Source organism: Macaca mulatta, chromosome 7 (genome assembly GCF_049350105.2).
Source record: "Macaca mulatta isolate MMU2019108-1 chromosome 7, T2T-MMU8v2.0, whole genome shotgun sequence".
Lineage (NCBI taxonomy): Eukaryota > Metazoa > Chordata > Mammalia > Primates > Cercopithecidae > Macaca > Macaca mulatta.
In genome coordinates this window covers 51,804,051-51,830,410 of record NC_133412.1, presented here as the reverse complement: position 1 = coordinate 51,830,410, position 26,360 = coordinate 51,804,051, and the positions used below count along the sequence as shown (strand labels likewise).

Sequence of the window (26,360 nt, the reverse complement as noted above, 5' to 3'; positions counted from 1 at the left end):
TGTGGGTGGGCAGCTGGGCAGCCTGTGGGCCAACGGCTGCTAGAGAAGGGGCCAGGCCCTGTGACCCTATGGTGTACCCTGCCCTGTCGACCAGGAACCCAAGGCCAGCTCCCAACTGCTACCTCCAGAGCTACTCCATTCTACCCCCAGAGCACGTGGCCAGCCTGTGCCACTGTTATGAGAAGAAACAAAGCACCTTGTAGAAGCACTTGGGGTCTGCAACCTACACAGCAAGTATGAGGCCAGCCAGGGTCCAGGCTCATTCTAGAAGTTTCACGCAGCATGCAAAGTGCATGGAGAGTCCAGGGAGATGACTTAACCACAGTCACATACTGAGCAGCTGCAGAGCTGGGACCTGGCCCTGGGTCTCCTGAATCCACGGACTCTGTGGTATGTACGTACAGGATCAGACCTTGCCCTTTCCTCCTAGCTGACCCTTTCCTAGCCCCCCATGTCCCATGTGTGAGCACCTAGCTCACTCTCGTTCCTCCCTCTCCAAAGTGTGGTCTCTTGCAGCACGAGTGGCCGAAGGGGCAGCAGAGACTGTGGACCCCTCAGCTGCACCTAAGACCTCTGTGTGGTCTAGCTGTGTGTGCTGGGGGAGGCTTTTGGCCACCATTTCCCCCTTTGTAAATGAGACCGATATATGTGGCATGGAGGGTGGGAGGCCAGTGTGAGTTCCATGCACTTGGAGCAGGGCCCTGAATGAGCATGGACGTGGGAGCAGGGGTGTTCCTCGACTTTATGCACCTTGGGGATGGGAGTGGGGCTCCCTGCGTGGGTTGACAAGGCATTGCTTTTCCCCACCCCACCTCTGTCCCAGCCCTGCAAGTCAGTCCTTGGGGGTCTAGGAGGGAAGTAGCGCCTGGCTGTGTGACCTTGGGCTGGTGCCTGGCCCTCTCTGGCTCTGAGTTCCTGGGAAAGTCAGCACTCAACACATGCCCTCCAGTTTAGCACCTTGACAAGAAGGGTGGGGACACTGGGATCAGGCCCACCCCTCTGGTCCAAACCCCACAGCCCCAGCTGGAGGATGAGGAGATGCTGGGCTTGGGTGGGGGAATCAGGAATGTAAAGGGGCCTGCTCACCCCCAGCTTGGCTTAAAGGCTCAGGGCATCAAAGGCTCAGCCTGCCCCTCAGGAAGGAGCCTGGGCCCAGCCAGACACTCACCAGCACAAGGGCGACTGTGAGGAGCAGGAGGCCCAGGATGTGGAGAGCCATGGCATAGCTGGAGATGAAGGCATCCAGCGGGCTGGAGGCTTTGGGGCTAGGAGAGCCTAGAGCAGAGCAAGAAGGCTATGACCAGGCAAGGCCCTTCCTCAGACTTCTCAGAAGGCAGAATCTGTACCCAGAAGGTGCTGCGGAAACAAAGAGCTGGGGCTAGGAGCACCTTGGAGAGCTCCACGAGGAGGGAAGGCAGCAAGCCCAAAGGAGGAAGCAGATGGACAGAGGAAGGGGGCCTACAGAGGGAAGGAGGTACTGACCGAGGTCTGGGATGACTGTCTACCAAGAGGCCCTCTGCCTCACCCAGGGTGTGCAGACCCTGGCGCGCACAGTCCCACATGAGGGCCTGGGCTGGTGCTGCCCTGAAGAAGGTGGCACCCGTTCTGGTGGTCAATGGGTGTGGTCTGGTGGGAGGTTCATCACAGATTTCAGGGGCCTGGGCAGCGTTTGGGGACTAGGGTAGGTCATCTTTTCCAGCCTCCTGCCCTAACCCCAGAACTGTGATCTGAGCCCTGGGTCACCCAGGGCCACCCTGGACGTGCTGGACTTCCTCTACCACCACTTAGTCAAAGTTCTACAGAGGTGTGAGGACAAGGGTCAGCTGGGGGGTCAGGAGATGATGAAGAGGGTCACAGCTCTACCAAAGGAAGCCTCATTCTTTGTGGCACCCGGCCCACCTCCCTGATGTGGGCCCTAAACCTCTGGCTGGCCCAGCCCTGCAGAGTAGGAGCCCAAAGGCATCTGTAGCGGTTCCTGTCATGCTGGTCTCCTCCAGGGCCCCTTCTGGAACCTGTTACCACAGATCTCACGGTTGGGGGGGGTGCAGCTCAGTCTCCCTTACCTGTCATCTGCCTCATAGGGGTTTTGTCCACCAAGGTCCCTGACGGCTCAGAGACCCACACCCATGGCCTCCTTCTTTCTGACTGCTGGCCCTTTCACAGCCTGTATACTTGAGCCCTGGGCAGAGGGATAATGATCCCAGGACTGTGTTTGCAAGCAGAGAGGGTGCTTGGCACCAGGCCCTGACTCCTTGGGCTGAGCTCAGCAGCAGGTGTGTGACCAAGGCCCCCTGGGCAGAAGGGGCTCGGCCCTGAGGGCCCATCACTCGCCACGCCTGCATGTTCCTGCTAGGCATCCACCCTGGGGACCCAGCTTTCCCCCTGCCCCCAGCTGCTGGCAGCCCCATCTTGACTCATCCAGGGTCCTGGAGGCCATGCCAGGAAGCAGCCAGCAGCTGGGAGGAGCACTTGGTGTTTCTGCATCTTTTTTTATGGAGCTTCTTTTGGTGGGAAGGGCTATAGACTCAAGGGAGACTGCAAGCCACCCCTTCCCCATTCCCTGGCTGGGTGGGCTTCCAGCTCAGGCGTCTAACTGGAAGGACGGGACCGTCCTGTCACAGAGGCAGGTCTGAGTAGTCCAGGCCCAGTTTTACCCTCCAGCAGGGCCCCTCCCATTCATTTGTCCAGCTGGCTTTGCCCAAAGCACAAGTGACGTCTATGTGGACTGTGTCCCCTGTCCCCAAGGGGAGTATGGCTCCAGTCCTGGCCTGGAACTCAGAGACCTTAGAATTAGAGGCCACATCTGGCAAGCATGCCCACATGTGGGCAGCATGGTCTGCCCACAGCCAGGGCAGGCCCAGACCTGACACCACGGTTCCCGTGTCCTCTCCCACTTCTGTCCTGCACATCACCTACACTACGTGCTGTCCCTAATGAATCCAAGCTGTCAGCTTCCGTCAGCTTGGCCGGGAAGTCATGCTGACCATAAGGAGAACGGTGCAGCCTGAGTTGGGGGCTAAGTGGGAATGGGCCTGGTGTGGGGTGGGGAAGGTGGGGGTGAGGCAGGTGTCTGGCGCCTCTCTGCTTATCTTCCCTTCTCCCTTGCCCACAAAGGAGGCATCTTCTCCATGTACCTCTGGCACCCCGGGGACATAAAATACTGCCCCAGGTCTGTCTTTCCTTGGACATAGCCCACCTACCTTCCTGTGGGACTCAGGACTTTGTTTTGTCCTGTGGCCCACATGAGAAGCAATTATCCCTGCTCTGCTCAGCTGAGAGGACAAACTGAGGCAGAGCAGGGGAACAACTCTGTCATAGTCTGCCTGTTAATGGCAGAGTCAAGACCAGTCCTTCCCTGAGTGTCAGGTCCAGTAGACACCAAGCATGGAGGCTGTATTAGTCTGTTTTGCGTTGCTCTAGAGAATTACCCGAGACTGGGTTATTCATTTATTTTTGAGATGAAGTGTAGCTCTGTCGCCCAAGCTGGAGTACAGTGACACGATCTCAGGTCGCTGCAACCTCTGCCTCCTGGATTCAGGCTATTCTCCTGCCTCAGCCTCCCGAGTAGCTGCAAATACAGCCATACACCACCGTGTCTGACTGATTTTTTGTGTCTTTAGTAGAGATAGGGTTTTAAGATGGTTGAGTTTCGCTCTTGTGGCCCAGACTAGAGTGTAATGGCATGATCTCGGCTCACTGCAACCTCTGCCTCCCAGGTTCAAGCAATTTTCATGCCTGAGCCTCCCAAGTAGCTGGAATTACAGGCATGCACCACCACGCGTGGCTAATTTTGTATTTTTAGTAGAGACAGGGTTTCACCAGGTTGGCCAGGCTAGTCTCAAACTGCTGACCTCAAGTGATTCACCCACCTCAGCCTCCCAAAGTGCTGTGATTACAGGCATGAGCCACTGCTCCCGGCGCTGAGACTGGGTAACTTATAAAAGAGGTTTCTTTGCCTCACAGTTCTGCAGGCTGTACAAGCATCTGCTAGGCTTCTGGTGAAGCCTCAGGAAGCTTTTACTCCTGGCGGGAGGCAAAGAGGGAGCAGACGTGTTGCATGGTGAGAGAGGAAGCAAGAGACGGGAGGCATCAGGCTCTTTTAAACAGCCAGCTCTCCTGTGAGCTAACAGAAAACTCACTCACTGAGTCACGTGAACCCAGGAGGTGGAGGTTGTAGTGAGCCAAGATCGCGCAACTGCACTCCAGCCTGGGCTGTGAGCAAGACTGTCTCAAAAAAAAAAAAAAAGAAAAAAAAAAAAGAAAATCCACTCATTACCATGGGGAGGGCACTAATCCATTCATGAGGGATCCCCCACCATGACCCAAACACCTCACACTGTAGGCCCCACCTCCAGCATTGGGGATCACATTTCAACATGAGAGGTGGATGGGACAAGTATCCAAACTATGTCAGAGGCCTCCCCCTCCCTCTCATCAGAGTCTTCTGTCCTCAGTTCAGGTGCATGCTGTCCTCCATGCTTGGCTTCCTGGGAGGTCATCTTGGCCCCAAGGGGTTGGGCAGGGCCACTAGGCCGAGGTTTGGAACCCTGTCTCTCGTAGTCCCAGCCTGGGTCTCCATCACTGGCTAGCCGGCTCTGCTCACTGCATTCTCTTTATACCTGCTCCCTGCAGCCCAGGGGTCAGTCTGGGTGCAGGCCTGGGTAGAGGTCCAGGAGCAGATTCTGCCCCCCAGCTCATACCTCCTGTGTACCATGGCAGCCAAATTGCACCAGCATGGCCAGGAGTGCTGTCTTGTCCCTGTAATCCCAGTGTTTTGGGAGACTGAGGTAGAAAGATCGCTTGAGACCAGCCTGGGCAACATAGCCAGACCCTGCCTCTACAAACAATAAAATTAGGCATGGTGGCATGCACCTGTAGTCCCAGCTACTCAGGAGGCTGAGGTGGGAAGATCGCATGAATCCAGGAGGTCAAGGCTGCAGTGAGCTATGATTGTGCCACCGCACTACAGCCTGAGCAACAGAGCAAGACCCTGTCTCTAAAACAAGAAACAAAGTGCACCAGCGTGTGGATACCAGCTTCTCCTGGTATGTGGACCTGACCTCAGTCGGCCCCATCAGTGAGTAGGAGACTGCCTATTGTCTTCCAGAGCATTCCCACCACTATACCTGTGACCCTCCTGCATTCTCTGGCAGGCTTTGTGAGGGGGTCCGTCACCTACCTCTCTGGCTGCCCTAAGGCCCAGCTCAAACCTTCCCTGGCCCTGAGAACCTTTTCCTGAAGAGTCTTTCCCCCCACCCACAGGCCCGCTCATTTCAGAGCTTTTGGTGGCATGAGTACAAGGATCAACTCTGCTACCAGCCTGGGAGGAAATGTCCCTAGGGTTGGGTCTCTGGATGGCATATGAGGGTCTAGACCAGGACCCAGATGCCTGTAACCTGAAGGGTAGGCCCTCGGCTGCCCCAGCTTCCCAGAGCCCCTCATCCAGCCTGACTGTCTGGTACAGGCCCAACCCCTGCATCCTTTGATCTTGGTCCCTACTGGGAACTCTGGTTACCCTGGCTTACCTACTTTTGGCTCCAGAAGTAATGCTGACATTCCCCATGAGACAAAGTTACATACTGAGACTAACGTAGGGTTACCTGGCTCAGAGTCACCATGGCTAGGCAGAGCTCAGGTCCTGGCCCTGTTCAACCTCCACCTCCCAGGTTCAAGTGATTCTCCTGCCTCAGCCTCCTGAGTAGCTGGGACTACAGGTGCATGCCACCACGCCCAGGTAATTTTTTGCAGTTTTAGTAGAGCTGGGGTTTCACCATGTTAACCAGGATGGTCTCAGTCTGACCTCGTGATCCGCCCACTTCAGCCCTTCAAAATATTGAGATTACAGGTGTGAGCCACCGTGCCTGGCCTCCCCAACACTCTTCTAGCTCTGGAGCCCTGCGGGGTCTATCTTGGAGCACCTGGAGCCCAAGAAGGTGCCCCTCACATTTGTGATCCCAGGGACCCACTCCCTGATCATGATGAAGGCGGACTGAAACCCACTGAGGTGCCTGGAGCAAGGGTCAGCCTCTGCCTCCCACAGCCTCTCTGATGGGGAGGATGATATCCCAGCAGCATGAGCTGGGAGCAGTATCGGGAGGATGGGGGTTTTCTCTCTGGGTAGCTCTGGGCTCCAGGGTGGAGCCGTCTTAATGTGGACCTTCCCCTGTGACTATCCTTGGCCCTAGGCAAAGAAAGCAGCTTGCCTGAGGTCACCTGTCTGGTAGGGACAGAGTGGGACCTGCGGTCTTTCTCACCCAGCTGCAGCTCCCCCTCCCTGTTGTCCCTTCCACCAGGTGATAGAGAACCTGGCAGGCTGTGCCCCATAGAAGAGTTCCATTTCCTTCTGGTGAGGGATGGGAACCAGCTGGGGAGGGAGGGATGAGAGGTCTGGGGACTCTCCCAGCCCTGCCTCACATTTGAAGGATAGTATCTGGGTGGCAGCATGGTTTAGGCTAGACCAGGTGGCCCCTAGGTTTATAGTCTGGTCTCAGGCAAGATGCTGCCATGTCACCTTTTCTTCTGCATGTCCTGACCTGGCACCCTACCTAGTTAAAGGTCTTCAGGCCTCCTGCCCCCTGGGCATTGCCCCCACTCCTTGCGCAGACACAGCCGTCCTTGTCCTGGACTAATCTTCAGAGATTCTTGTCCAGCCCACAGCTTTGCTGGACATCACAGGCTGGGCCAGGCCCCCTGCCCAGCACTAACATCTCTTTGTGAGTCTCAACCAGACTGAGCCGCAGCTTCAGGGTCAGAGTAGGCTCTGACTTAATTGATGTGACCCAGGACAAGGGGATTTATTGATGGTGTCACATCTGCTTAAGTTCTTGGCCTCTGTGGTCTCTTTGGGGCATGATACCCCTCTGTCCCATGCTTAGGCGCCCACATGTGGCCACAAGTGCCTTTCCTACCTCATCCCTATGGGAGGCTGGTGTCCAGGCACCTGTGGCTCCAGGCAGAAGGCTGAGTGCAGAGCCAGGCCTGGGCAGATGTTCCGCAGGGGCTGCAGGAGCTGACAGCCCTGACCACCCAGCCCGTGGCCATCCATTCCCCTTCACCGTGGCTGGCCCCTCGTCCACCATCCTTCCAGGGGCCAGGCCTGGGCCCAAACTGACTTTTGCCTGCCCCTGGTCCTTCTCGTGTTCTTGGCTGAGCGTGATGGTGTTGCCCGTTTCCTTGATTATCCTCAATTAGAGGTTTATAGAGCCACGTGGGGACATCACATCTCCTGTCTACCAGGTCCTCACCAGAGACAGGACTGCCTTGGGCCGGGCCTGGGATAGTCAGGGATCACGCTTACCTGTTGGGACCTAGCTTCAGCGGCTTCAATCTGGGCAATGTCCTGATGGGCGGCTGCCCCTTCTCTGCATGGGGGAGGCAGGAGAGGAAGGTCAGGCAGGAGATCTGCTTCCTGCCAACCTGAGGCTGGTTGGAAGCAGGGTGCCCACCTGTGCCTGTCTCACCTTGCTGCAGGTGCATCGGAGGCTGAACCCCTCTCCCATCCAGCTTGGTGGCCATCTGGCTGATCCACTCTTCCAGGTGGACCCTCTCTCCTCACGTGGTTCAGGTCCTATTGCAACACCTCCAGACAGGCCATGCTAGCCCCAGGGCCTCCCTTCCCTACTACTCATCCCCCAACCCCAGGTATGTGCCACCTCCCTAAAGCCCGCTGTGTTCACCAACTGTGTTTGAACTCTGTCTCTGTGCAAGGCCTCATGCAAAGCCTGAAGCAGCCTGGCTCGTAGAGGGCCAGGAGACCAAAGCTTGAAGAGAGAGTGACGGTCTCCCAGAGCCCACTCGGTCAGCCTCAGCCCCAGGACTGTGTCCATGCTGGTCCTGGCTCCAGTGAGCCAGTTGTTTCCTGAGACGCCTGTAAGGGCTCCTGTGGTCATGGAGGTGGCTGGAGAGAACAAGGCTGCCATAACCCTCCCTCCCTGAGAAGGCCCAACGGGGAGTGTTTTAGGCACAGGGCATTGTGGGGGGCATCTTCCAGGGACCCCTCCTACACCCTGCCCTGCCCTGGCTCTCTAGTCAGAAATTGCAGTTGCTTGGAGAGTGGGACTGACCCAGGACGAATGCCTATTTTAGGCTGGCCTTCGGGGTGCTGGGGTAGGGGCAGGGGTGCTTCAGGTATAGGAAGGAGAGGCCTGTGTGTTCCAGAAGTGCAAAGGAACCTGGTGCCAGCCACAGTCAACCCCGATGTGATGATCTTTCTGCCCACCCTCTTTGATGTCTTGGAGCTGGCCGCTGTCTTTGGCCAGGTAAGCTCATGGTCTGGGCTCCTGGGGTCCCCTCACTGGGCCTGCCCACTCCTTGCAGGTAGAGGAGCCTTTGGGCTAGGACTGTCCTTGGCTCCCCCTTCCAGGTCATGGGTTCAAAGACCATTCCTGGGTTCCACCACCACCAGGCCTCAATGGTGTCCTGATGGGCGCAGGAGCTGCTGGGGCTTTCTAGACTAAGACCCTTGCCTATCTCTGTGTTCCCCGTTACAGTGGGTCTGCAGAAGTCGGCCTCAGTCTCTGCCCTGGAAGCCTGCCTTACCTTGCCCTGACTGCCCCACACCCAGTGGCTCTGATCCACTGTAGAGCAGCCAGGGCCCCCGTTGCTCACACCCTCTGGCCTGAGGATGACTGGCTCTGTGGCTGGGTTCAGGGAGTCAGGGAGGGGGGTGGGCCTTGCTCTCAGCAGCCCCCATTCCCACTCTGACCCCTTTTCATTCTTCCTCCTCTTTTGGGCTCTACCCTGGGACCCTCCCAGCTCCTCACACCAGATGATGGTCTAAATATCTAGAAATCAATATTTTAAATACCAACTTTGGATTGCTTTCTGACTTTTCCATACCCCCAAAGGGCCAGCGTTTCTCTTAGGACTGATAGTGTCTCCAGCCCTACTAGGCTGGATGAGGCAGGCGTAAGGGTGTCCCTTTCCCAGCCCTCTTTGAGGAGGGCTTCCATCACCTTCCTGTGACCTGGCAGCAGGACCACGCTTCGGTGGCAGGAGGGGCAGCCCCAGCTGTGCCTAAGTCCTCTGTGTGGTCTAGCTGTGTGTGCTGAGGGGGGTCTTGGCCACCATTTCCTCCTCTGTAAATGAGACCCATACCTGTGGCATGGAGGGCGGGAGGCTGGTGTGAGTGCCAACCACTTGGAGCAGGGCCCTGAGTGAGCATGGACGTGGGAGCAGGGGTGTTCCTCGAATTTATGCACCTTGGGGATGGGAGCGGGGCTCTCTGCGTGGGTTGACAAGGCATTGCTTTTCCCCACCCCACCTCTGTCCCAGACCTGCAAGTCCGGTCCTTGGGGGTGTAGGAGGAAAGAAGCCCCTGGCTGTGAGTCCTCGAGATGGACCCTGGCCCTCTCTGGCTCTGAGTTCCTGGGAAAGTCGGTGGTGTTGGAACTCCGGATTCATTCCTCAGCGTTGAGGCACTGTCTGTGGAAGCCGTGGGACAAGGTGAAGGTGGGGAGAGGAGAGGCTTGGAGTTTGGGTTTCAGCAGAGGGATCAGCAGCGTGAGGGGTCGCCTGTGTGTAGAGGAAAGGGAGTGAAGGCCAGGAGTGAGGAATGAGTCTGAGTGCACCCAGGATGGTGCTGCGTCTCCTCCCACATCCACCTGGCCCCAGGGAAGGGAGAAGAAAGGCCACGAGACAAAGGGGAAACTGAGTTGGGTCCATACATGTCCTTCCAGGACCTGGAGGTGCCACTGTCTGTCCCTCAGGCAGTGGGAAGTGGGGGAAGGAAGATTCCCTCTCCACACCACCTGTTCTCTGTCCCAGGTCTCCTGGCCCCCTGTGCACCTAAGTTCAGTCTCTGTCGGCCCCCAGCATCATTTCTAGGGTTGGTGGGAGGCAGCTGGGAACAGTTTAGGGGTAGGTGGGGCCTGTTTGGGGGAGTCTGCTTGACTGCTTGGGCCACTGCCCACAGTAGTGGGGAGCTTTTCTGGCACACTGACTGCACCACCCAGGCGCTGCCAGTAACAGCCCCCAGGGAGTGTTTGCAGAAGGCCTTGGTGGGCAGTGGGGGTGGACCCTACCCAGAACAAACACCTGGGCTGGCGTCAGGGAGAACAGCCCTCCACTTACCTGTCTGGAGGGTCCTCTGTACCACACTGTGCGTGTCTACGCTCCGAGGCTGAACACACCGAGGGAGGCCCTCCACTTTAGCACCTTGACAAGAAGGGCAGGGACACCGGGATCAGGCCCAGCCCCCTGGCCCCAAACCTGCAACCCCAGCTGGAGGGTGAGGAGGTGCTGGGCTTGGGTTGGGGAATCAGGGGTGTAAAGGGGCCTGCTCACCCCTCAGCTTGGCTCAAAGTCTCAAGGTGTCAAAGGCTCAGCCTGCCCCTCAGAAAGGAGCCCGGACCCAGCCAGATACTCACCAGGACAAGGGTGAATGTCCTGGTGAGGCCTAGAATGAAGAGAGCCATGGCATAGCCGGGGATGGAGGTGTCCAGTGGGCTGGGGGCTTTGGGGCTAGGAGTGCCTAGAGCAGAGCAAGAAGGCTATGGCCAGGTGGGTCCCTGCCTCCCAGACTTCTGAGATAGCATAATCTGGGCCCAGAAGGTGCTGTGGGACCTGTTATATGTCATGGACCTACCTCAAAAATACTAGCTAAGTAAAAAAGCCAGACACGAGACCACATATTGTATAATTCCATTGATTTGAAATGTCCAAAAAAGGCAAACTGATAGAGACAGAAGTGGGCTGATTTACCCCAAGAGGCAGCGACTCAAGCTCTCTAGACTACAGGTGATACATCCATGAGAAAAAATAAGGAAAAGAAAGGAAACTTAAATATAAATAAATGAAAATAATGCTTCTCCCTTGTTATACAGAAAATCACATTCTTCTTGTAATAATTCGGAAGACAAAATATGAAGAAGTCTTTAATTTTGCCACTCGAAACATTCTGGTTTGCTGCTTTTTATACTTTTGTATGCATATAAATATTTTAAAACGTAGAATCATAATATATAGTCTTTTGTCACTGTGTTTTGGGCATATTTCTATGGCAGTAAACATATCCTTGGCATCATCATTTTTAAAAGCTTGATGTGTATTAAGCTAATCATTTCCACCCCTGAAGTAAATTTTCTTATATATATATTTTTTAATGGACTCAAGCAAGCATTTTTGGACTGAATTCATAGAAGCAGAATTTCTGGAGGACAATAGCATAAAACAATTTGAGGATATTTAATAGAAATTTTCAAATTATTCTGCAGAAAAATTGGTTCAGTTTATATTCCCACCAACAGGGGCAGAGCTCCGGTTTCCCCCTTCCATTTGCCCTCTTTGCTGGTATTTAAGCAGAAAATCTCATTGTTTTCATTACATTTCTTTGGTTTCTAGTGCTTTTGAGTGTTATTTTTTTTGCTCCATCACCCAGGCTGGTGTGCAACAGTGCAATCTCGGCTCACTGCAACCTCCGCCTCCTGGGTTCAAGCAATTCTCCTGCCTCAGCCTCCTGAGTAGGTGAAATTACAGGTGCCCACCTCCATGCCTGGCTAATTTTTGTATTTTTTAGTAGAGACGGAGTTTCACTATGTTGGTCAGGCCGGTCTCAAACTCCTGACCTCAGGTGATCCACCTGCCTCAGCCTCCTAAAGTGCTGGGATTACAGGTGTGAGCCACCGGACCTGCCTTGAATCCTTTTTATATGTTTATTGGTGATTTTAATTCTCGTGGGAAGTGCCTGTTTCTCCATTGCCTATTTTCTGGCCAACCTCCAAAATCACATTTCACTTAATTTTTATCCTGCTGATTGAAAGCAATTTAACTTGGTGATTTTAATGTTCATAGGAGCAGGACAGACTGTAATTATCTAGGTCTTGCCCTGTCACCCAGGCTGGAGTGCAGTGGCATGATCATAGCTACTGCAGCCTCATACTCCTGAGCTGAAGCAATTTTCCTACCTCAGCCTCCCAAGTAGCTAGGACTACAGGTGTGTGCCACCATGCCCAGCTAATTTTTTAAAATTTTTAGAGAGATGTGAATTCGCTATGCTGCCCAGGCTGGTCTTGAACACCTGACTTCAAGTAATCATCCCACCTTGACTTGCCAAAGTGCTGGGATTATAGGCGTGAACTTCTGCTCCCGGCCAAGAGCTCATTTTGTTTGTTGGTATCTTTTCATATTTGAGGCTTTGGTGCTAGCGCTGAAGTATTACATTCACCATCCAGGGTTTACAGGACTTTTGTTTTGATATTGAACAGATAGAACTGTTTAGTTCTGCATTTTTGCAGGCATACTGAATGTGCCTACCAGGACTCTGCTTTATATCCATTGAAAGCAAGAAATAATACAGTAAAACTTTGCCTGGGTAGAGGCTTTGAAAGAATGGAGTCTTCTGGTTTAATTCTATTGACTTGGAAGTATGAAAGTGAAAAGAATTCAAAACTTACATTTCCTGTTGAATGCAATTTGAAAATATAGCCAATGATTCCACTTTTCTTTAGTAAGTTTGGACATTCCCATCTACTTGGTGTTTTATGATAGGACTGCTAGTGTGCCTGCGACTTACCTTGTGAAGATATGTTTTTAAAACTTGAGAGGTAAGAGGGTGTAAATGGTGTTGTATGAGATCAGGCTGGATGAGAACTGACACTTGTAAATATACTTTTTAGACTGAATCTCTGATTGCCACTTGTTTTCTTATTTAACTCATAAAAATAGAACACGTTGGATGAAGGGTGGGAGGAGGAAGGAGATTTATGACTTTTAATTGCATGTCATTGTTTTATATCAAGAACATATGGTGTCCTTGGCTTTGGGCCTATTGAAGGAAACATATTTTTCTACCTGTTGTATGCCAGAGGTTCTTGAACACCTGGAGGGGTTACTGCAGCACAGATTTCTGAACCTTACTCCAGAGTTTCTGATTCACCAGGTCCAGGGTGGGGCCTAAGAATTTGCATTTATAAAAAGTTCTCAGGTTCTGCTGGTGCTGCTAGTCCAGAGACTACATTGCTGAGAACCCTCTTGTCTACTAACCATAAATTGTGGAACTCTAGAAAAAAGCTTAGTTTGGTGTGGGATAAGAATCTCACAGGTTATGGAGTAAATCATGAAAGATTCAACTCTTGATCCCAGTCTAGTGTCTAATTCAGGTAACAAGCAATACTCAGTGACATAACACAATTCTTGATTTTCATGATTGCAAGTGATAGCCAAGTATCAAGTGAGAAATTCAGTTTCATTTGCAAGGCTTAGAGAGGCCAGATGATTCTAGAAAAATAGGCCTTGTAATTGCTTTAAACCAGTAAAGAGGTTTGAGTGCTTATTAAATGGAAAGTTTTGTGTTTTTCTTTATTTTATTTTATTTTATTTTTTGAGATGGAATCTCGCTCTGTCGCCCAAGCTGGAGTGCAGTGATGTGATCTTGGCTCACTGCAACTTCTGCCTCCTGGGTTCAAGTTATTCTCCCGCCTCAGCCTCCTGAATAACTGGGATTACAGGTACCCACCACCACACCTGGATAGTTTTTGTATTTTTAGCAGAGACGGGGTTTCATCATGTTGGCCAGGCTGGTCTTGAACTCCTGACCTAAGGGGAGCCACCGCACCCAGCCCAAAAGCTTTGTGATTTTAAAGATATTAGACATGTTTCTTGTTTTTAAAAAGTCTTAATAATGTAGGAGAATAAGAGAAATGTTTTTCCAAGAGAAATCCTTGTGATTATTTTACCTTATTGGAATGTTGGATAATATAGTCTGCTTCATTAATCATCAAACATGCTATGGATTTTCCATTTTTATAGGATTTGTGTCTCAATTGAGGTAATACTGGTAATTCTTGTACTCCATCTGAAGATGAAAAATGTAGGCCCAAATCATAGACCGTACATAGAAGCTGGATTATGAAGATAGCTCTGGAGGAACATGTAGACACACACACACACTGACACACATATATATAAAGTATAAACACATATATATTTTAAAGTTTATTTTTAAAGTTTTAAAGCAAAAGCCGGCCCCTCCCCTCTCCCGGAGTAAGCAGGCCCCGCCCCTCACCCCAAGTGGGCAGGGACAGCAGTTGCATGGGCAGCTTCCTTTGTGATGCCACAGGTTCCTCTGGACACACTGCTGCCTGGCCACGCCTCCTTTCGCTTTCATCTTTCTCACTGACCAATGGGCTTGGAGCATTAAGGCCACACCCCTTTTCTGTGTTCTATTGGCGCCCTGGTTACGCCTCCTCTGGCTCAGTCACACAGCTGACTGGTAGGTGACTGGAGGTGTTCCCCGATGTGGCCCCAACCCTGCCTCCCTCCCCACCCCGCGATGTTAGAAGAAACTCAAGAGCGCAAATTGGCAGCAGCCAAGAAAAAGGTAAAAAGCACCAGGTCGTGGCCCCCCAATCCAGCCAGAGATCCCCTCCAATGGCAAGACCACTGCCAGAGTCTATACCACTCCTGAGGCACACCGGGCTGGGGCCCCCAACCCTGGCACCTCTGGGCTCCCCCCACCAAAGTCCTGGCAGTCAGTCCCACTCCTTCAGCAAGAAGCCCAGCCCCTGCCCTCACCAATCACTCCAGGGTGACTTTGGGTGGGTGACTCCTGGGGCTCCCCACTCCATACTCAGCCCTCACATCCTGCCACCCCAAGCCCAACCTCCCTGGGTTCTCTGGGCTCACCTCTCCAAGGACCTGGGTCTCCCAGCCCCAGGCCCCCCCATTGCCATTTATCCCTGGGTGACTTTGAACTGATGATTCCTGGGGTTCCCTGCTGCAGATTCGACTCTCCCCTCCTGCTGACCCAAGCCCGACCTCCCTGGGCTCTTTGGACTGGTGTCTCCAAGGACCTGAATCCCAGCTCTATGTCCCCCTCCACCATCGTGGATCGGTGACTCAGCCATCGCACTGATGTGGTTTCCCCCACCCCCAGGAGGAGTGGAATGTAGTGATGTCACAGTCCCCCTACGAACTGTCATTACTGCTGCAAGACCAGCCATTGATCTTATGACCCAGTCCCCTAAGCATTCTCACCCCATTTCTGGTTCCTTGGGTCACAGCACAAATTTCCAGCTGGAAGGGGAATGGGGACTATGGGACCTAGGGGCAAGAGGTTTCAGGCTGCCTCACTCCCTTCACATAGACATTGGCAGTGTGAAAAGCCTACACTTCACCCGTGAGCTCAAAATGTTGTCAGTATCTCTGGGTGGCAATGGGAGAACGAGTTTGGTTTGGTTTTCTCCCAGCCTTCTACTCTCCAAAGAGAATTTAACATTTTTTTCTGAGTTCTCCACCTCACATTCTAATTCTCCACGGTTCTGGGACCAGACAGAGCTTCAATCACTGGTCCCTGAAGTGAGATTTGCTCATCCTCTGTGGAATAGATCTTCGGAAACTGAACTTGACACCTTGAATCTTCCTCCTATCATCTCAACCTGGGGCACTTTGAGTGCCACAGGATAAACGTGGGAGATCTTTCTAAAGCATCAGTTTCCCTTGATTCTCTTGAGAGAGGAAAAACATTAATGTACTTAGGGATGACAGTCACACAGGTTTCTAAGAGTATACCAGACTTCTCTCTGAAATGAGACTTGGTTGTCCTCTTTCTGATAAATTCCCAGATTTACCAAAAAAGCTGCCTTCTGCCATGAGGACACATTGATATAAAAGTTTGAGAGGTCCTGGTGCACTTCTTCACACTTACAGACGTGTGAGGATGTATGACTCTAAACCACACAGCGTACAGTTCCTGCCTACTTAATGCTGACTTTTCTACCACTGCCTCTGGTTTTGGTCCCTGGCAGCTGCTGATTCATGGTAAAATCCCAGAGCTTGGAGTCAGAAGACTGAGTTTAAGTTCCATTATTGCCCCCTCTGCCTTTCATTTTTAGCCATAATATCAATCCCTCTCGGTCACTAAGTGATTGTGGCAACACCATGTACAGTTCTTGGTGACATTAAATCAGATGGTGTATAAGAGTATTTTGCAAAAACTGTAAAGGAGGATGTGGCTGTAGGGGCTGGTAGTTCTCATGAGTATTACTGCTCTTCTTTCCCACAGCTAAAAGAATATCAGCAGAGGAGCAGCCCTGGTGTTCCGGCAGGAGCGAAGACGAAAAAGAAAACTACTGGCCGTAGCCCTGAGACAACCACTTCTGGTGGTTGCCACTCACCTGGGGATGTGAGTCTTGGCTGGCCAGTCTCCTGGGGACAGGGGGCCCAAGGGGCAGTAGAGGGTAATTGTTGAGATTGCTGGGTACTTGTTAAGAATTCTCGGTTTGAATCCTGCCTCTCCATCTGCTAGGGATCTGATTTGTGTCAGTTGCTTGAGCTCCTTGGGCCTCTCTTTTCACATCTGTAAAATAGGGGTAGTGTGGTTTGACTTCCATTTGTGAAGTTTAAATGAGATTTCATATTGTTGTTGTTTTTATGTTAATCCCTAGTACATGGCCTGCTGTAAACACCCAGGACACCCAGGAAATGGTCATTGCTGTTTGATTTTCCTCATCCCCAGTCTCAAGGGGAACCTGGGCCAATGAGTACAGTCACTTGCCATCAGGCTGTCCCTTTAGGAGTCACCGAAGGGGGCTCCAGCGTGTGGTGAGGAAAGCCCCAGGCACTAGGAGTAAGAGAAGATCTAACTTGCCACCAGCTTGCTGGGTGACCACAGAAAAATCACTTCTTCTCCTGGGCCTCAGTTTCCTCCTCTGTAAGATGATACTGGACAAGATCAGTGTCTTTGAAACTTGTTTTTTAGCTGGAGCCCCCTTAGTTCAAGTGAACCCTTACTCAGAAGTCTGGTTTTATTAATGGAGGTGGAGGTCTGGAGCATTACCAGATTCATCGCCCACATCCTGGGCCTGAGGAGAGGGGTCCAGTGAGCATATTAAGAGCTGCATTGGTCAGGTGACTCTACCCTGTGACTGCATCGCTCAGGGAACATTTCCATCTATTTGTTCCTGCCCCGGCAAGGCCGCAGGTGGCCATTTGGAAGAATGGCATAGGCCATGGTTTTAATCTCCTCTGCTCTTCCTCAGCATTTCGTTTTCCTGAACCCACGTCTTCCTCCTACCCTGACTTTCTTGCTTCTCTCTAAACCACTTCTGTCTTTCTCCCCCTGCCTTGTTTTTTCCCTTGTCACCTCCTGTAGATTCAGGACATTCTGAAGGTGCTGGTGTCCAACCTTAACCACTCCAATGGGGTAGTGCTACCCCATTGAAAAAGTGGAAGGCGAGGCAGTGCCAGGACCCCTCTCTGGCTTTTTGTCTGCAGCTGTGCGTGCCCCTGAGGCTTCTCTGGTTTGGGGGATACTTTGCCTCTGGCTTATTTTTATGTTGCTGCCATTAACCTTCAGCCTGTTTATGTCTGCTTCTTCACCTGCTTGATTGATTGGGTTTTTTCCTTCCCCACATCTTTTATAATCTTGGAAATGGTGAGACATATCTTAAAGTTTAAAAGTAATTTGGGAATAATGTACAGAGCAGGCATGTGGGATTTGGGGCTTTTTTTTTTTTTTTTTTTTTTTTTTTTGAGACAGAGTGTCTCTGTCACCCAGACTGGAGTGCAGTGGTGCGATCTCGGCTCACTACAACCTCTGCCTCCTGGGTTCAAGCGATTCTCTTGCCTTAGCCTCCTGAGTAACTGGGATTACAGGCACCTGCCAGGGTGCCCGGCTAATCTTTGTATTTTTAGTAGAGACAGGGTTTCACCATGTTGGCCAGGCTGGTCTCAAACTCCTGACCTCACGTGATCCACCGGCCTCAGCCTCCCAAATTTCTGGGATTACATGTGTGAGCCACTGTGCCCAGTCCCTTACTGTTTTTATACTTTATATCCATAACTGTTTCCCATGAAAGCATTTTTTTTTTCATTTCTCATTTTTATTACCCCTGCATCATCTGCTACCCTGAAGGATCAGGAGGTAAGAGGCCCTGGGCCAGGGTGCAGTGACCCTGAAGGCCAGCCCTCCAACCTCCTCTCACAGTGGGAGCTGGGTGCCCCTCTACCAGCTGAGACAGCCCACACACACCCCAGCCCTAATGATTGTTCTCTCTACCTCTCCCCGCAACCCTCCTCCAACTCCTCCTCTCTGCGTGTGCCTCAGAGCCGGTACCAAGAACTGGAAGTAGCCCTGGACTCAAGCTCCGCAACAATCAATCAACTCAATGAAAACATAGAATCATTGGTAAGAGTCCATTGGGGTCTCCTGATTCCATGCTGCCAATCCTGGACTCCAGTTTTCCCTTGGGGCCCTGAAGAAAGGGGCTAGGGCCCCTGGTGCCAAGGGTTAATGGGCAGCTGGAGTGCCTGGGCTTCACCTGGGGAGACCCCAGAGCAAGGAGCATGCAGCATGGCTCTTCTGTCACTGTCCTGTTTGCTGACTCTCGTCTTCAGACACCTCTGCTCCAGTCCTTGCCACACACACCCTGGGGTTCTCGCCTCTCAGAGAAGTGAGGGTTGTTAGGGGCTCCGTATTTCTGCCCTGACTCAGTCCCTAATTTGTTCTTTGAGTCTGGACTAGCCAGCTCTCCTCCTTGGGCTTGTGTTTCCAGAGGAGGTAGAGTATCAAAGGTCTCTGTTAGCTCTGAGAGTCCAAGAGTTAAAGGCCCCTAGAATGGGCCAGGTGCGGTGGCTCAAGCCTGTAATCCCAGCACTTTGGGAGGCCGAGACGGGTGGATCACGAGGTCAGGAGATCGAGACCATCCTGGCTAACACGGTGAAACCCCGTCTCTACTAAAAAATACAAAAAACTAGCCGGGCGAGGTGGCGGGCGTCTGTAGTCCCAGCTACTGGGGAGGCTGAGGCAGGAGAATGGCGTAAACCCAGGAGGCGGACCTTGCAGTGAGCAGAGATAGCGCCACTGCACTGTAGCCTGGGCAACAGAGCGAGACTCCGTCTCAAAAAGAAAAAAAAAAAAAAGCCCCTAGAATGGAAACCTCAGGGCCAACGGCTCCCGTCTGTCCTTTTCTGTCCTGTATCTGTGCTGTGAAGACCCGTACCTGGTCCGTATGTGCTCAGTAAACGTTCATTGAATGAACACATCTTTCTAAATCACAAACTGGCAGAACAGTGGGCCTTTCTCAGACTCCGTCTCTAGAGGTTTATGTTACTGTCCTTTTTAAAGAATCCAGATTCAGACTTTGAGTTCTGTGGCTGTGGGCAAAAACCAACAAAGACCCAAATCCTCTGTCTTTGGGAACTTGAGGAGAGTTGACCAGTTCATGTTGCCACTGGGTCTGAGAACTTTGCCTTTAAAATCCATTCCTGGTCCCTGCCTACCGCTTCCTGGTCTGGGGAATAGAGTTGAGGGCCCCCCCCCTCAGTCACCTGAATTTGACTCTCCCCACAGAAACAACAGAAGAAACAAGTGGAACATCAGCTGGAAGAAGTAACGCGATTTCTTTGTTTGCACACAACATGACTGCTGGGTTTGGGGGGCACTCAGATGTAGAGGCGCCAGTCCCGTCTCACCCACTCCCAGCCTGGGGAAGAAGGCTCACCCCTCAGATTCCACCCCATACCCACAGGGTCCCTGAAAACCTGGTCCCATGGGTGTGCCTGTCCTGGGGCATTGGTGGCATGCTGGGGGCATGTCTCTTGCTGTGCCATCTCTGCCTCCCCCGGGTAAGAGCTCTGTCTTCCTCTTCCTACAGGAAAAGAAAGCAAACAATGACATACACAAAGCACAGACGGAGCAGTTAGAGGTGAGTGGAGGGTGGGGAGTTTTCTCCTGTCCTCCGGAGAATGTGTCTTTCCGTCTCTTTCAGCACTTGCTTGGCTTTTCTCCCAAACGTTCAATTCCAGACAATCAACATCCTCACATTGGAAAAGGCAGACTTGAAGACCACCCTTTACCATACTAAACGTGCCGCCAGACACTTCGAAGGTGAGAACGTGGGCACCCCATCATCCTTCACCCTGGCACTTAGACAGGTCTTTAGGGGGACTCCTTTGGGCCCCATCTCAACCTCTGTCATTACAGAAGAGTCCAAGGATCTGGCCGGCCGCCTGCAATCCTCCTTACAGCGTATTCAGGAATTGGAGCGGGCTCTCTCTGCTGTGTGTACACAGCAGCGGGAAGAGGACAGGGTGAGTCCAACCAGCTGCCCCGTCCCCTGGCAGCCTGGCTTCCCAGATGCAGGAGTGAGCCTAAAGGTCCCTTCTGCAGGATGCAGTGTCCTGCCCAGAAGGCAGCATGCTCATTTCTCGCTGCTTTTGTGTGTGGTTGTTAGAGGCAGCCTGGGGCTGAGTCAGCTGCTGTGGGTGAGTTGGGGGCACTGTGGGGAGCAAACACTGGACACAGAGCTCAGAGGCCAAGTGTCTGCCCTGCCCTTACCTGGCTGTGGCCTTGGCCAAGTCCCAGGTGGGGTATCGGATACTTGTACTGTGAAGGTACAGAAGAGTACCTTTAGTATGTCACCATTTCTGTAGAGAGAGGAAAGATGTGTGTGTGTGTGTGTGTGTGTGTGTGTACTATTATACATAAAACATGTCTGCAAGTGTTCATAAAAAACTCAGGAGAGAGTAACAGGGCGGCTGGGAGACACTTCCCTTCTGTACCTTCTGAGTTTTGGATGATGCGAATGTATCATCCTTTCAAAAAGTGAACAAAAGATTAATTTTCCCCCCTCTATCTGTGCCCCCACACCTAGCAAGAAAAAATGGGCTTAGAGAATCGGATAGACCTGGGTGTTCAAGTCCCAGCTCTGTCTAATTGATCTTAGGCAAGCACTTAACCTCGAATACTCCATGTTTTTCATCTACGCAATAGAGGTTACCCTAGTAAATGTCTCATATGGTGGTTGTGAGGATTAAATGGGATTGTTAGCATGGTACCTGGTGAAGCACTCCATTCAGGTTCAAAGAGTGGTAGTAATAACAGTAATAACAATTGTAATATGATCTGATCTCTCTGGGCCTCCGTTAGCCAGCAGTAAATTCGATCTCTTTCCCTGTCCCTTCCAACTTTACTGAGTTCTTCTAAAAACCAGACCACGGGCTTGGAAATGCCTTGATCTTTACTGACTGAGTTGTATATTGAGCCTAGCGATAACCCTTTTGAGGGGCACTGCCCGGGCTCCCCAGATCAAAACTTCTCACTGTTCACCATCCAGTCCTCGAGCCGCAGTGAAGCCGTCCTCCAGCGGCAGTTCCGGCAGACCTTAAAGGAGCGGGCGCTGCTGAACGCACACGTGACACAGGTGAGGCTTTGCAGAGGGAGGGATGTGGAGGGAAGATGACCCCAGGGGACCAGGAGCAGGTGAGGACCAGTGACAGCCCTTCCTCACTTCTGTGCCCATTCCTGCAGGTGACAGAGTCATTGAAACAAGTCCAGCTGCAGAGAGACGAATATGCCCAACATATAAAAGGAGAGAGGGCCCGGTGGCAGGAGAGGATGCGGAAAATGTCGGTGGAGGTGAGACCTGGCCCTTCAGCCCCCACCTTAGATGGGTCACTGGGTCTTTCTGGGCATCTGTAAAATGGGACTAGTACAGCCAGAGGTGGTCGTGGGTCTGGGCTTTGTGGAGGTGGGGGCAGAGAGGAAGATGGTAGCCTGTCCAGCCACCAGCCCCCTCTCCAGGACCCTTTCCCCCTGTGCTTTGGGCAGGCTCGCACATTGAAGGAGGAGAAGATGCGTGACACATATCGGATACAGGAGCTGGAGAGGACCTTGTCCGAACTCAAACACCAGATAGGTAAGGTGGGGCTGGTGTGACCTGGGAGCAGGACTGGCATCAGAGGGCTGTGGGGTGGCTTAGGATGCCCCAGGGAGGTGGGTGAATGGAAGGGCTTTGAGGCAGTGGGAAAGTGGTCTGTGCCAGGAGTCAGCAAGTCTTGTCATCTCCATGAGCTCAGGGTCCCCATCAGCAAAGAGGGAGGAGTGCCCATTGTCAGCCACCCACAGTGCTCTCTATCTGAAAGTGGCTTGGAAATGGGCACCATCAGGTGCGAGGAATCATTAGCAGCGAGGCCAAGCTTGGGAAGCCTGAGAGGAGCTGTGAATCAAGAGGAGGGTTGTTTCTTTTTTTTTTCTTTATTTTTTTCAGGGGGGAGGGGGTGGGAAGAGGAATCCAGAGGCCCTTATTGTCTGCTTCCTTTCTCAGCTGAGCCCTCATCCTCGGCGCCCCCAGCAGGGCCCTCTGAGGTGGAGCAGCTACAAGATGAGGCCAAACACCTGAGGAAGGAGGTGGAGAGTTTGGTGGAAAAACTGCAATTCCAGGTGGAAAACAACCAGGCCTTGAGTCTCCTGAGCAAGGAGCAAAAAGAGAGGCTTCAGGAGCAGGAGGAGAGGCTCCGGGAGCAGGAGGAGAGGAGGCTGTGGGAGCAGGAGAGTCTGCGTGAGCAAAAGGAGAGGCTTAGGGATCAGGGTGAGAGGCTGCGAAAGCAGGAAGAGAGACTGCGAAAGCAGGAGGAGAGGCTACAAAAGCAGGAGGAGAGGCTTCAAAAGCAGGAAGAGAGGCTGCGAAAGCAGGAGGAGAGGCTACGAAAGCAGGAGGAGAGGCTTACGCTTTCCCAGAACCACAAGCTCGACAAGCAGCTGGCCGAGCCACAGTGCGGCTTCGAGGATCTGGTGGGTTGCCCCACCTGGGGAGGCTGCCCTCATCCCTAGCCCTCCAGGCCTTTGTTTCCCCACCTCTAAAATGGGGCAGTGTAGCCCTCACATGAGATGGTACTTCTAAAGGCACCTGTGAGCCAGAGCTCATCAGGCCCTGCTCTGATGGCTGTGGGGGAGGGGATGATTTTTCTAACCTGCCTCCACCCTTCCCCGTGACATGGGAGACAGACACCAAGTTCAGGGTTCTCCAGCTGCAGTGGATGGCCACTGATTGCTTCTCTCTGTCCAGAACAACGAGGACAAGAGCACTCTGCAGTTGGAGCAGCGAGTAAAGGAGCTGCAGGAGAAGCTGAGTGAGGTGAAGGAGATGGTAACCTCTGCCCCATCCAAGAAGGGCTGGGAGGCGGGCACCAGCCTCTGGGGAGGGGAGATGCCAGGCCAAAGGCAGCTCTAGCTGGAGGGAAGGTGACCCCAGCCCCCTCCAGAGCAGCCCTATAACTGTTTCTTGCTTCCTGCCCTCTGACTTTTAGAGGTGGGTAGCCCTGGGCTCCTCCCAGGTCTGGACATTATAATCCCAGCTAGAGGCATGGAGTCCCCCAATCATAGGGGAAGAGACTGGTATAAGAGGTTCCTTATGCCAGGGGCAGTAGCTCACGCCTGTAATCCCAGCACTTTGGGAGGCTGAGGCAGGAGAAACGCTTGAGGTCAGGAGTTTGAGACCAGCCTGGCCAACATGGCTAAACCTCATCTCTACTAAAATTACAACAAAAAAAGTTAGCTACGCATGGTGGCGCATGCTTGTAATCCCAGCTACTCAGGAGGCTGAGGTATGAGAATCACTTGAGCACGGGAGGTGAAGGTTGCAGTGAGCTGAAATTGCACCACTGCACTCCAGCCTTGGCCACAGAATGACACTCTGTCCCAAAACAAAACAAAAAAGCCTCCTTAGATTCAACCTGGATTCTGGCCTCAGTTCCACTGGTTCAGCTATTTTTCATCTCTGAGTCTCTGTTTGTTTAACTTGAAAAGGAAGTTAGCATTTTGCTTGCAGAGGTGCTGAGGATTAAATGAGAGAATACATGGAAAGCATTAGGCTTGTAGCACACTTAGCAGATGGTGGTTGGCTCCCTCTGCTTTTCCACCAGTCTGTGGCCTGCAGTTTAAATGGTGGGAAGGAGGACATGTGATTTGAGACTGGGGAAGGAGGCATGGGGTTCTAGGCAAGGGAGGAAGTTTCTTAGGCCTGGAGCCAGGGGCCAGGGGCCCAGGCAGGTGACAGAGCCCCACAGTGCTCTCACTACCCTATTAATGGTCCCAGAATCTGGAAGCCAGCCACCACGTGCCCTCATGCCCAGGGTCTTCCTGCAGCTGGAGCTGAAGAGCCAAGAGTCTCAGAGTCTGCAGCAGCAGCGAGACTAATACCTGGGTCACCCGCAGCAGTACGTGGCCACCTATCAGCAGCTGACCTCCGAGAAGGAGGCGCTGCACAGGGAGTTACTGCTGCAGACCCAGCTCATGGACCAGCTGCGGCAGCAGGAAGCTCGGGGCAAAGCGGTGGCTGAGATGGCCTGCCAAACCTGCAGGAGACCCAGGGGAGGGAGTTGCTGAGGACAGGGCCCCGAGGGGGACAACCTGGCAACCTCTGTGCCTTCTCACTCTGTTTCCCGTCCCCTTAGGAGCACCTAGAAGCTGCCAGCCAGTGGAACCAACAGCTAGAGGCCCACTTGAGCCTCATGGCTCTCCCTGGAGAAGGTACAGGAGACCACTCAGGGGAAGAGGAGAGAGCCCCACGAGGAAGGGGGCACTGTCAGCAGCACAGGATTGAGGGGTTGGAAGAGACCTTTAGAACAGCTGGTCATTATGCCGACCGGGTGTCTGCACTAAGCTCGGCATGAATATGGTGGCCACCTGGGAGCAGGGGGCCACCAGGTTGCCTAAGGATGAGTGAACTGGCCCAGATCAGAAAGGGAGCAGTTCAGAACTCCGGCACCAAGTGGTAGCAGGACTGTGCCTGGGCAATATAGCAAGATCTTGGTTCTTAAAAGGAAAAATAAAGAACAGCAGCTCCTTCCCCTCTGGGGAGGGGCTGTCTCAGGGTTACACAGTGAGGGTGGGGAGAGGTGGGCCCACAGTACCTCCCTTGTTGGGTTGTCTGAACACCCCTCTGGCCACCTCCCCACAGGAGATGAAGGAGGACATCGAGACAGCGAGGAGGAGGAGGCACCTCGGCCCATGCCACACATGCCAGAGGACCTGGAGTGCCAGGAGGCCATGGTGAGTCTGACTGTCCCTGCTCCACTTTGCCACCTTCCTCTGTGGTCCCTGGAAGGAGCCAGAGGCATGGGCCCCGCCCCAGGGACTGGGGATGAGTTTGTGTGTGGGGAGAGCTACCGGGCCCTGCAGGGGGCCATGGAGAAGCTGAAGATGAGTGCCTCCTGGCGTGGGCCAAGAAAAGTGGGGGCGGGGCAGTATAGGTCACTCCCGAGGTGTGACCCCATTATTTTGGCTCCAGAGCAGCTTTATGGACCTCCCAAAGGAGAAGGCGGACAGGAAGGAGCAGGTGGAAAGACTAGAGCTTGGATTCATCCAGCTCTCTGGAGCGACAGAGGGCATGAGTGAGCAGGAGGCCAGGGCATGGCAGGGGGAGCTGCAGGGCCGTCGGAGGGGCCCCAGTGTCTGAGCCCTGTCCTCTCGCAGGAGACTACATCACCGAATATGAGAGCCAGGGGGCAGTGCCAAACACTCGGCACCAGGAGAAGGAGGACGTCATGGGTCTGGCTCAGAACGAGGAGATGAAGGTAGAGGGCGTGCAACGTCTCTGCAGGGGTGGGGGTGGGCGTGGGATGTGAAGCCAGCTCAGGCGTGGCAGCTGAGCACCCCTCCTTGCAGGTGAAGCTGCTGGAGCTGCAGAAGCTGGTGTTGCCGCTTGTGTGCAACCACGAGGGGCATGACAAATTCCCCCCCGCTGCCCAGAACCGTGGTGATGAGCCCGCTCCAGGGGCCCCAGCCCCCCAGGAGCTTGGAGCTGCGGAGGAGCAGGGTGGTGAGTAGAGCCCTCAGGCGGGGTGGGCAGGCAGGAGCAGGGGAGGCTCGCACTGTGCTCAGACCCCTGCCTCCCTCTCTCCGAAGATCTTTGTGAGGTGAGCCTGGCCGACAGCGTGGAGCCTGCAGCGGGAGAGGCCAGGGAGGGTTCTCCCCGTGGCAACCCCACCGCAGAGAAGATCGTGCAGCTGCTTCCTGTAATGCAGGACACCCAGGAGCACCCAGGCTTGGCCAGCAAACCCTGCGTCCCTTTCTTTTACCGGACAGCAGAGAACAGGGAGATCAACATCGTCATCATCTGAGAGCTGGTCAAGAAATTGAAAACAACAACAACAACAACAACGAAAAGTTATGGGGTTAATCCCCTGCACAATTCATTTACCTCATTTGAATGTTACAGCCCCTCATGTTTATTTGTGTTTCTAATTTACAGTTTAAATTTATTTATAAAAAGTTAAGGGAGAGTGGCTCTTTCCCTAATGTTCACTGTGGCATCCTTTAGCATTTTTGTTTTTACTTTGATAATTGTAGATCTTGAGCGTGCATATCGAGTTTGCCCTCAGGTGGTGGGAGTTCAAACACACAAAGACCCACTATTTGCACAAAACTATTCTTGCTGGTTTGGAATAGGCTGCCATGCTTTTTTTAATGTTATTGCAGCATGTATCTTCTTTACAGAATTCAGATAAAATTCGCTTGTGTTCTGCTATTATGTTTGATGGAATCCTAATCACAGTGAGCTCTTCATTAGCTCAATATGTGGTTTGCCCTCAAATGCGCACTGTTTCTTACTTTGTAATATGCCCCTGTGAGCACTGACATT

The 26,360-nt window shown here is 52.9% G+C and overlaps 2 protein-coding genes across 22 annotated transcripts in view; both read left to right on the top strand.

Annotated features, from left to right (window-relative positions):
- Positions 1-3,591, top strand: part of LOC114679448 (uncharacterized) — a 42,451-nt gene extending 38,860 nt beyond the window's left edge. For 3 of the 6 annotated variants that reach the window (XM_077939846.1, XM_077939845.1, XM_077939843.1), the window contains one exon: positions 151-3,591. In XM_077939846.1, coding sequence (XP_077795972.1) covers positions 151-240 — 90 coding nt within the window. In that variant the 3' untranslated portion in view covers positions 241-3,591. Of the gene's footprint in view, positions 1-94 lie in introns of all 6 variants that reach the window. The other 3 variants (XM_077939844.1, XM_077939842.1, XM_077939848.1) reach the window with 2 other exon arrangements.
- Positions 251-26,244, top strand: LOC114679447 (golgin subfamily A member 6C-like). Of its 16 annotated transcripts, none has more exons than XM_077939811.1 (21): positions 251-390; positions 7,471-7,641; positions 8,158-8,258; positions 9,274-9,444; positions 16,001-16,120; positions 18,044-18,124; positions 19,289-19,327; positions 19,593-19,643; positions 19,744-19,825; positions 19,922-20,028; positions 21,054-21,140; positions 21,248-21,355; positions 21,548-21,635; positions 22,044-22,510; positions 22,785-22,853; positions 24,172-24,247; positions 24,678-24,769; positions 25,008-25,110; positions 25,193-25,293; positions 25,385-25,538; positions 25,625-26,244. In XM_077939811.1, the coding sequence occupies exons 2-21, from the start codon at positions 7,593-7,595 to the stop codon at positions 25,837-25,839; spliced, it is 2,361 nt and encodes a 786-aa protein (XP_077795937.1). In that variant the 5' UTR covers positions 251-390; positions 7,471-7,592; the 3' UTR covers positions 25,840-26,244. The 16 variants fall into 16 exon arrangements, 13 of the variants coding, with proteins under 13 accessions (XP_077795937.1, XP_077795935.1, XP_077795936.1 ...); XM_077939809.1 differs by having other exon boundaries at positions 22,785-22,865; XM_077939810.1 differs by having other exon boundaries at positions 9,274-9,450.
- Positions 26,245-26,360: the final 116 nt, after the last annotated feature.